The sequence below is a fragment of the Lolium perenne genome, chromosome 2 (assembly GCF_019359855.2).
Source record: "Lolium perenne isolate Kyuss_39 chromosome 2, Kyuss_2.0, whole genome shotgun sequence".
Taxonomy (NCBI): Eukaryota; Viridiplantae; Streptophyta; class Magnoliopsida; order Poales; family Poaceae; genus Lolium; species Lolium perenne.
This window is the reverse complement of record NC_067245.2, coordinates 272,878,929-272,889,890: the sequence shown is the minus strand read 5'-3', so window position 1 is coordinate 272,889,890 and position 10,962 is coordinate 272,878,929. Positions and strand designations below refer to the sequence as shown.

General features: G+C 43.8%; 1 protein-coding gene across 1 annotated transcript; it reads left to right on the top strand.

The window, feature by feature from the left end:
• Positions 1 to 3,268: 3,268 nt before the first annotated feature.
• Positions 3,269 to 5,756, top strand: LOC127330620 (chaperone protein ClpB1-like). Its single transcript, XM_071825678.1, has 6 exons — positions 3,269 to 4,211; positions 4,331 to 4,431; positions 4,511 to 4,851; positions 4,934 to 5,213; positions 5,294 to 5,491; positions 5,577 to 5,756. The coding sequence occupies exons 1-6, from the start codon at positions 3,269 to 3,271 to the stop codon at positions 5,754 to 5,756; spliced, it is 2,043 nt and encodes a 680-aa protein (XP_071681779.1).
• Positions 5,757 to 10,962: the final 5,206 nt, after the last annotated feature.

The window sequence follows — 10,962 nt, the reverse complement described above, 5'->3', positions numbered from 1 at the left end:
CACACCGCCTTCCGATGAAAATATTTGGTGTTGTGGTCGCCCTCCTTAAGCCACGAGATGCGGGAGCGTTGAAGCCACAACATCTCCTCCCTATATAGGAGCTCATTCATTGCATCCAGCACTACTCGGATGTCCTCAGCAGGTGCATCCTCCTCATACAACCAGGTCAGCCTGCGTCTCATCCGGGATAATTCCCGTGTCACATTACCGAATTTCCTTCCACCCCATGCATGCAACACATCCATAATCTTCTGCAATGCACTATTAATCTCATCCAGGTCTGACTTTGGCCCAGCCTCCACCCAAGCGTTGGAGATAATGTCAGGTAAAGCATGTTCCCTTTCCCACATGATTTCATATCGCTTGTACTTCCTAGCTTGCCCAATCTGAGGCTCCCGCGCTAGCTTGATCAAGAGAGGGCAGTGGTCAGAGCATGGAGTAACCAGGTGAACTACTGTCGCATCTGAGAAAAGATCCCGCCATCAATCATCCGCGACAGCACGGTCCAGAAGAACCTTACCATTTGCATTCCCCCGTCTCCTATTATCATATGTGAAGGGTAGGCCCTAGAACCCCAGATCCTTCAGTTCGCACACCATCAGAGCATCCCAGAACGCTGCCATTTGTCCCTTCGGTCTTGGTGAGGCCGATAGATGCTCATACTGCCAGAGGGCTTCATTTAAGTCACCGACTGCAAACCACGGGAGGGCTGACGATGCTTTCAAGTCACACATGGCATCCCACATGCGGTGACGCTGGTCCGTACGGGGTTCACCATAAACAAAGGTGGCATGCCACTGCAGGGAAGATACAGATTCCCGCACAAAAACATCAATAAAACGTGCATTAGCATCCTTCACCTCAACTTGCAAGCATTCATGCCAGTACAGGGCTAAACCACCACTCATGCCATCGCTACCGAAACCAACAAAGCCCCTTAGTCCTATCCTTCCTTTATACCTTGCCATCCGTTCACTTTTTTGACGAGTTTCACATAGAAAAACCATTTTAGGAATGTATGTCTTAACTAAGACACCAACCTCATGAATTGTCGCAGCATTCCCGGCACCACATTCCCGGCACCACGACAATTCAGGCTTAGGAAATTCATTGGGTCTGACGGTCATCCTCAAGGGACGCCGCCGATCCAGAATATGAGGTACCATCATCTCTCTTATGCCTCTTAGTCTCCTTTGCACCAGCATGTTCCTTGCCCTGCTCTGAATTGTTATTAGGATCAACCAAAGCAAGTGCATTATCTCCCATGCCAGCACTTGTATTCTCTTCTTGCACGCCCTGCTCAAATTGCAGTCTCTTCTTCGCGCTCTTTTCAGCTTCAGACATATTAACATCGCCAGGTTTGGCCGGGCTCGTCGCAGTGTCCATCAGATCTTTATCATCCTTATCATTGTTCTTTGTGTTGCGTGCCGGGTGAACTCGCCAGTCGACGTAAGTGCCTCGTCCACCTCCAATAATACCACCACCACGCCCACGCCCAAAGGCTTCCATGCCACCAGTATGCCCTCCATTACCATTACCAGGACTTGCCCGTCCACCTCTAAGGCCACCTCTTAGCACACTTGTTCCCCGTTGCCGGGAGGATGGTGGATTAACATATATCCATTCTCCATATTTTAGCTCCTTCTCCTCAAAAAACCCAATGCCGCACTCCTTATGATCATGGCCAATGAGGCCACATGCATAGCAAATCAATCCAAGATTTTCATATTTATCAGCATAAATAAACCTCTTCCCTCCTCTCACAAGGGAAACGAAACGAGCTAGCGGCTTCCGAACATCATGGTGTATGCGAACCCTCACAAAATCTCCATGGAAGCTGCCTGACGGTATCATCTCCAAGGTAACAATCTTCCCACAGGTACGGGTGATAAGCGGGTTCAGGACTTCTTGCTTCCTAAACCCTTCTGGAACTTTATGCACCTGTATCCACATCGATGATAAATTCAGCTCCACCGACTCCGGATCAGAAAATCCGTCATATGCAGCAATGATCAGAGGCCAATCTCTAAACAGCCAGGGTCCTCATTCCATTACTTTCTCCCAATCACCAAGGCAGAAGCACTGGATTACGAATCTATTTTCTCCCACCGGCCGCATGTTGATCTCTCGTGCCGGGTTCCATGCAATCTGCATCTGCTGGAACAACACCTCATGGCTGAACTTCTTCCCACAGAGAACCCTAGCCACGGCCATCCACCTGGTAGATGCTTTAATGGTAGCCTCGTCTTCCTCAATGACGAAGTCGTCAAATTCCGACTCATCAATGGCCAGGTGGTCGAACATGGTGTCGATCCCCACCTCCTTCCCCGACTCCGCACTAGCCGAGGCCTCTGCACCCAACTCCACGGGAGAATTATCAGAGGTCATGCCTTCTCTCTCCCCAACATGATCAGATCCAATACTCTCGGTTAACTTTGTCGCCGACATGCTCTAGCAGCCAGAAACCCTAGCTTCCAACACGAAAAGAACCAGCCAAGACTCGCCAAGCTCACCAGATAGATGAATTCTTGTCATAATAATATACTTTGTTGGGCTATCAATAAAGAAACTATGCATTCTTACGGTCTTTCCTAGTAGGACTCAGCTCGTTGTTTAGTGTCAGGATTCTTGATCCTGTATACAAATATTACAACACATATACTGTATGCAATATCAAATAAAAATCATCTTTAGTACTAAATATTAATCGGTAGCTCATTAGGGAGCGCATGGGTATAAATTCGTGTCCACGGCCAACCCATAACCAACTGGCTTGCCCGTGGGTTAAACCCATGGGTAAAGATCGAGACACATAGCCTACCCATTTTGGCTTGGGTGTCCATGGGCCCGTGTACCCATGGGTTGAATTGCGGCCTGGTCGCGAGCGTGAGACATGCTTCTTTTTTCCTTCTTGCAATGGTCCTATGCAAAAAAAAGAAAAAAGTATTAGTGAAGTAGTTTGGATGATGGAATCCTTTGCCGTCTCTCTTGCACCACACGGCAAGCCATGGAAAATACCCTAGCTGTACATTGTTTTTTCTTTATTTACAAATCTGCTAGCTGTAAACTGGTGTTTGGAACGCAGGAACAAGAAACACACCCGGAAGGAATGGTTTCCTCTGGTGTGAAATCTTCTTGTGCTCCGTTCATCTTTCATCCGTTCCAAAGAGCAAACTAGGAGTACTTTCCATATAAATACATGGATTCCTTCAGAATTTTCCATTTATCCAGTGCGTGGCCGTATCTGATATGAAGTCTTCCTGTATACATGGCGAAGCAAAGCAAGAGAGAGCTCCTGCATTCAGAAGCAGAGCCAAATCGGTGTTGCGTGCAACCATACTCAACAATGTCTTGGTCATGGCTTGACTGGATCATGGGGAGAGGAGATACTACGCAACAAGCTTATGATCCATTACTGGGGACTTACATACCGTGCCCCACCAATACGCCGTCTACTGAGATATTAAAAATCATAGCCTGCATCGGAGCATCGGCAGCTCTGTGCGGCGCGGCGTGCGCGGCGTACCGGTACTACCGGTACGGTACATGCATGCAAACCTACGGCCGGGACATGACGGCCTCGGCCGCCAAGGGTGACCCGGTTGTTGGCCGCGACAAGGAGATCGAGCGTGTCGTACGCATCCTCTCCCGCCGGACGAAGAACTGCGCCGTGCTCGTCGGCGCCGCCGGCGTCGGTAAGACTGCCATCGCCGAGGGCCTCGCACAGCGCATCGCGTCCGGGACGGTCCCCGCCTCGCTCGCCGGCGCGCGTGTCGTGGCGGTCGACCTCGCGGCCATGGTGGCTGGGACCAGGTGGCGCGGCATGTTTGAGGAACGCATGAAGAATATGATCAACCATGCGGAAGCTGCGGACGGCAAGATTATTCTCTTCATCGATGAGATGCACATGCTGATTGGGGCCGGTGACCCGGCAGGTAGCGGCGATGCTGCAAACATACTTAAGCCAGCGTTGGCCCGTGGCCGCATCCGCTGCATGGGAGCCACTACTCACGAGGAGTACCGCAAGCACGTCGAGAAAGACCCCGCGCTCGAGCGGCGGTTCCAGAAGGTGCACGTCCAAGAACCCAGCACGCACGCCACCATTGCCATCTTGAAGGGGATCAAGGAGCGGTACCAAAACCACTATGATGTGGAAATTCCAGACGATACTATTCATGCTACCGTCCACCTTGCTGACCGCTACATCACAGGTTACACTCTCTAGCAAACTGCTTTTAGCACTTTAGTTTCTTTCTTTCTTTTTTTGAAAAAAGGAGCACATTAATTAGTTTCTACATATCCAAATTTTGAATTTTATGTTCCTTTGTAGGTCGTCGGTTTCCCGATAAGGCAATTGATCTAATTGACGAGGCTTGCACCTCGATAGAGGGAAAAGCAAAAAGAATTGTTGGCCGGGAACATATTGTACAGGTAAGCATGTGTGGCTGTGTCTACTATTTCCACGAGATATGATTGTTATGCTTATTTCAACCAATTGTGTTATTTGAAGGTTTTGAGCCAATGGACTGGAATTCCTATGACTAAGCTTGATCAAAAGGAGAAGGTCGGGTTAGTTAACTTAGCGGACAGATTGCATGAGCGGGTAATTGGCCAGAATGAGGCGGTCAATTTGGTTGCTGAAGCAGTGTTACGTTCCAGGGCTGGTCTTGCTCAGCCTGGCCAACCGATAGGATCCTTCCTATTCCTGGGCTCGACTGGTGTTGGAAAGACCGAACTCGCAAAAGCTCTCGCTGAGCAGCTGTTTGACAGTGAGAAGAGATTGCTTCGGTTTGACATGTCAGAGTACGTTTCTGCTAGTTCTGTATCACGTCTCATCGGAGCACCCCCAAGGTTTAACTCGTGACTTTTTCAACATTACACAATCTTGCAAACGCTTTAGTGATACAAGTGTTCCTTTCATAACATCATGCAGCTATCATGGTTACCACGAAGGTGGACAACTGACCGAGAAAGTAAGGACACACCCGTACAGTGTAATCCTTTTCGATGAAGTGGAGAAGGCAGATCGCTCGGTGTTGAATATTTTTCTTCAGCTGCTCGGCGATGGTGTTTTGACTGATGGTAAAGGCCAAAAGGTAGATTTCAAGAATACAATAATTATTATGACCTCAAATCTGGGAGCAGAACACCTAACATCAGAAGTGGCCGGAGATAATACAGTCAAGTCTCAGCGAGACGTTGTCATGAAACAGGTTTGTGATCCTTCATAGCCCTCATAAAATGCATATATATGATGTGTCAATTCACTGTCATGTATGCATTTTGGCGGTAGGTTCGGAAATACTTCAAGCCTGAGCTTCTCAACAGACTAAGCGATATTGTTGTATTTGAGCCACTTTCGCATCACCAACTGAAAGAGGTTGTAAAAATCCAGATGATCAGTGTCACTGCGAGAGTAGCTGACAAGGGCATCTCTCTTGTTTTAAGTGATGATGTGCTGGACGTTATATTGTCGGAATCATACAATCCGGTATGTATTGCATCTTTCTTCCAAAACAAAGAGCATTCTTTTCTCATACGTTTTGATAAAACCAACATTGCTTGCTTTCTTGCAGATGTATGGTGCAAGGCCCATAGAGAGGTGGGTGGAAAAGAACATCGTAACAGTTATCTCGAAGATGCTGGTCACGGAAGAAGCCACTGAAGGCTCAACAATCTCGATCTTTGCTGCTGACGACAGTAAGGGGTTGAAGTACCAATTGATGAACAAGATGGATATGACAGATATGGTTTAAGAAGAAACGTGCAGCTTTGACTGATTTTCAGTTTTCTTTGCACACACTATTGAGAATAGCCTTGGACACGTAAAACTCTTTAGCTAGAAGACTTCATAAGATGTGCCCTCTCCGTGCAATTGGCAGACTACAAATTTGATTTATTGGTGTAGTGGTATCCCCTCTGTCACTCTGTGAGTTGGTTGTTAGACTAGCCCCAATAAGAATATCATAAGTAATATCATGCATGTCATGTTAGCAAAAATCTGATGTAGCATATCAATTAATGAGGTGAAAGATGAGAGTGATATCATAATATGATACCGTATCGTAGCACATAAACCTAGAAAACTTCATAACAAATACATCTTGTACACACATTTGCATTGAGATTCTACAAAACATTAAATATGATAGAAGCATGATACCATATTATAATACTATGCATTGTGGAGGTGGTCCACAAACTACTATCATGTACTACCTCCGATTCAAGGAATAAGGCGCCCTCGCTTTACGTGCTTTTCGTTTGACCAAGAATTACTTCAAATATATAAAGATTGTTTGTATGAAATTAGCATCATTAGAAAGTGCTATTCAATACGAATTCAACGATACTAATTACATATAATATAATCAAAATTTTATTGTTTAATTTTTGTGGTCAAAATTCGTCTTGAAATACGTGTGCGCCTTATTCCTTGGGACGGAGGTAGTACATGATACTAGTATATTGTACTTCTCATTGTGAGTAGTCTTACAAGGCACATTTCTTTAGTCTCCTCTAATATATGAGTATGGCCCTATGCGCACCATGATTAGTTGCAAAACAAGGACAGTGTTGGGTGTCTCCCAGACGATCAAAAAAAAATCCTGCTAGCGAGCTCCCCAAACCCGCTTTTGCTATCATAATATATCAATGTAGCAAAAAATGTTTTCTTGGGAGCAAAAAAATGATTCCCACATAAATCCAACAGAATCTCACTTTTGCTTCCATAAAGAGAGCGTGCAGAAAAAACCAACCATGATCGTAGACAAAAGTGTCTCACCCACGAAATGAAAAGAACAAAAAAAAGTCTAGATATTGTAGCAAAACCGACATCGACAAAGACCTCATAAGAGACCTCCCAGAAGACCTCGCCGAAGACCACGTAGCAAACCATTTCTAATATTGTAGCAAAAGGATATAATTATAGTAGGAAAAAATGATATTGTAGTAAAGTTGTACCATTTGAGAAAATATTCGTAGCAGACACCCAAAAAAACAAGTTTGTAGTGTCTGAAGAGATAGACATGCAGCATCAAACAAAAATAGAGAGATAATCGGTTATGCTATCGCTAGTAGGAAATAGCGTATAGGGATATTGTACGCGACCAGTAAGTATAGCCCGGATTACCCGTGGTCCCACCACCTACTAGTGGTGCACCATATTTTTGGTACGCCGACAGTAGTCAGCTACAAGTGGTATGAAGAAAATCAGAAAACTAAAAACTAAAAGAAACTAAAATTAAATTAAAAGAAAACTATAAGAAGGAATGAATAATAAAACATACTACCACGAAGGTAGAGACAACACCTCAAAAAAAATTATTAAGAGACGGAGAAGGAAACAAGGGAAGGCATGAAAAAACAAATGCAATTTTTTTCGGCTACTCAACAGCAAGAAAACAATCTGGGCCATTTTAATGAAACCGGGGGTTTATGCCCCTCAATTAGGAAAAAAACTAACTCAGTTGCATGCATAACTGCTCAAACCTGAGGCAATTCCTCGGTACTAATCGCTCGGACGTTACAGGTGCTTTTTTTTGACGCTTGAAGCATCGCGAGTCGACCATTCGCAGAGACAATCCCAGGGTGGGCCGGCCTAATGTGTTAGCCCCGCTCTCTCCTTCATTCGACTTTTTCGAACGACCGGGATTCAAAAAAAAAAAAAGTTCAGAGTTAAAAATGTTCATACATGAAAAACGTTCACAAATGAAAAAAATTCTAAACCAAAATAATGTTCATTCGAAAATGTTCAAATCTGAAAATTTTAAAAAATTGAAAAAAGTCCATATTCGAAAATTATTCAAACCCAAAAAATGTTCAAAATTTAAAATATTTCAGAATTTAATTAGAATTAAAAATATTGAGAATTTGGAAATGTTCAAAATTTGGAAGTTTTGAACATACTAAAAATGTTCATATTCGAAAATTGTTTAAAGGCTTGTGCTTCCATAGACCCCCAAAACTGAAACGTTTTCCTAAGTGAAACACAAGGACGACTAAGATTAAACGATACATGTGATACATGTTCAGGAATAGAGGTAAGATGTCTGAGATTAAACAATACCATGATACTCCTTTGGGGGTTTACACTGTTTTAAGATTTGGAGTTTTTTAAATGTTCGAATTTAAAAAAAAATCAAACTTTGAAAATAGTTCATAATTTGAATTATGTTCAGATTTTAAAAAATGAAAACTAAAAAATATCAGGAATACAGAAAAATATTTTAAAAATAAAGGAGGAAAATCAAAGAAAACATGAAACCAAGAAAAAGCCATATGGCAAAACCGGGAAAACAAAATCGAAGTGCAGTTCCACCCTTTCTAGCATAAATGAAATAGGCCGGTCCAAGGTGATCAGAGTGCTAGATGGGTATGCGGCAAGGCGATAACAATTGCCTGAAGTGTAGAACAGGAATTGGGGCAAATCCTATATTCCGACCAGGTCGGCGGTTACTGCGGGCCGCACACACCTGCGCGCGTGGTATGGGCCGGCCTGGTAGGCCTAGTTCGTTTTTTTTGTGTTTCGTTTTTTGCTTTTTGTTTTTTGTTTTTTTTGTTGTATTTTACTTTTCTGTATGGTTTTCTTTTACGTTTCTTTTTTCGTTCTTAATTTTTTTTAAATAATTATATTTTAAATGTAAAATGTTCAATTTAAAAATGTTCTATCTCAAAAATATGAAAAAATTAAATTCGAAAAATTGTTCATTTATCGTTTTTTTCAAATTCGAAAATTGTTCAAGTATAAAAATTGTTCAAATTCGAAAAATGTTCAAGTATAAAAATTGTTTAAATACGAAAATTATTTAAATATGATATTTTTTTCAAATTCGAAATTGTTAAAGTATAAAAACTGTTCTAATTCAAAAATTGTTTAAATTTGCAATTTTTTCAAAATTAAAAAATGTTCAAATTCGAAAATTGTTCATATATAAAAATAGTTAATTTTGAAAAATAATGTTTTTCAAAATTTGGAGAATATAATTTTTTAAAATATGTTCAAATTTTGAATCTTTAAAAAACTTAGAAAGAAAAGAAAAGAAACAGCATAAAAAAGAAACGAAAAAAGAAAAATGCATTTACCTGATGTTGCGCCGCGGCCCAGCTAGCAACCTATGGGCACAGGAGTGTACGGCTACCTGCTGCTGCCTGGGGAATCCTATACACCGACCAGGTCGGTGCCTACTAGGCACCGCACACCCTGGTCGGGTATTAGGCCTGGCCCATTTTCACTTTTTTTTTTCTTTTTTTCGTTTTCTGTTGTTTCTGTTTTTTCTTTTTTTTTTCTATATTCTTTTTTGTTTCCTTTTCTTTTATGATTATTTTTCTTTTTGTTCAAAATCGAAAAAGTTCAAATTTGAAAATAGTTCAAATTCGAAAACGTTCAAATTTGAAAAGTGTTCAAAACGAAAAATGTTCAAAGCTAAAAATTGTTCGTATCCGAAAAATGTTCATAATCGGAAAATGTTCAAATTTAAAATATGTTCATTTTCGAAAAATGTTCAAATTTTGGGAAAAATCGATATTCGTTCAAATTTAAAAATTCGTTTAAATTTCAAAATCTGTTCAAAATCAGAAATTTGTTCACTTCTCAAATTTGTTCGAATTTGTAAAAATGTTCAGGATTTAAAATTATCTATATTTTGAAAAATGCTTAAATTTTTAATTTGTTCATATTTGAAAAACGTTCAAATATTTTTTAAGAAACCTCAAAAATTATTTTGGTTATCCAAAAAACGTTGAGATTTAAAAATGCAAAAAAAACAAAGGAAAGAAAAGAAAAGGTTACCTGATGGGCCACGCGGCCCATGAAACTGCTGCCTGCCCGTGGGGATGCGGTGGCTTGTTTCCGCCGACCAGGTCGGCAGAAAGCACCTCCCCTGCTGCCGACCTGGTCGGTGGCGAGGAGCCCCCGGAATTGGCGGGCGTTACCGAGAAATGATGCGGGCTAAACATTCAAGGCCTAGTTTGTCCACGAAGATGGGGGTATGTGCCGACTAATTCACGACAAATATCATGATGAATGCATCTCAGAAAAGAAACAAAAATCATGATGCAACTAGTGGAAAATAATGGGGGCACGGCCGGTTCTAAAGGAAAAAAAAAACTAGGGTAGACGCCAGACCTACCTGCACCTGCCGCCGCGACTGTCGTCGCACAAAGTCGCCGGCCGGCTCTCCATTCACCAGATCGACAGAAATCAGGACGCGGAGTCGCAGACAATGGGAATCAGGTAGGCGGAGGGAGGCTCGGGCTCGGTGGAGAGCGGCGTGGAAGAGCTATCGGCGGCGGGTCCCGGCGCGCACTAGCACCTGGAACGAATCGGATGCCCGATACTTCCAGCTCCTGAATCCGACCAACGAAAACGACGCCCACATCAGCCTTGACCTGCCGCGCAAGGCCCCCTCCGTCGTGGACGGACAAGACAAGGTCAGTGCTCCGGCCGGACGCCCCGTACATACCACGCCGTGGCGCCGCGCGTCCGCTCGCCGTCAGGGTGGGTGGTCCGGCCCCGTGCGCGCCGCGTCCACACCGGAGGCCGGCCGCGCGGGCGAGTCAGTCCGATCAGCGGGCGCGTGCCGCGTGCGCGACTACAATGGAGTAGCTCGACCTCGACGCGTCAATCTGGGTTCGCGCGAGAATATGCACGCTGGTCTCTCTGCTCACGTCAAGAGCACAGCGCATGCACGTACGCATCAAGTTGGGTCGGATACGCGGCGGATTCGATTTGACCTTTGCCGCCAGCGGAATGATTTTATTCGTGTGGCCTCTGACTCGAGATGAGGCTGACCGGTCGATCAGAAAACTAGGTAGGCCAATGGAGATTGTGAGGTGAGGCGGTGAAGTCACGACGGCGACAGTCGAAAGACGCCGCCGTGACCCGGAGTTGAAATCCGGAGCGCCGTGTCGGGCGAGTCCATTGTCTAATCACCAGGCTGCTCGACTAAACGTAAGAACAGG

Bases quoted from the DNA above. Each gene is read 5' to 3' on its own strand.
- LOC127330620 (XM_071825678.1), top strand. From the start codon at position 3,269: ATGGCGAAGCAAAGCAAGAGAGAGCTCCTGCATTCAGAAGCAGAGCCA. The intron at 4,432-4,510 runs GTAAGCATGTGT...TGTTATTTGAAG, and splicing joins GCCGGGAACATATTGTACAG to GTTTTGAGCCAATGGACTGG. The intron at 5,492-5,576 runs GTATGTATTGCA...GCTTTCTTGCAG, and splicing joins TGTCGGAATCATACAATCCG to ATGTATGGTGCAAGGCCCAT.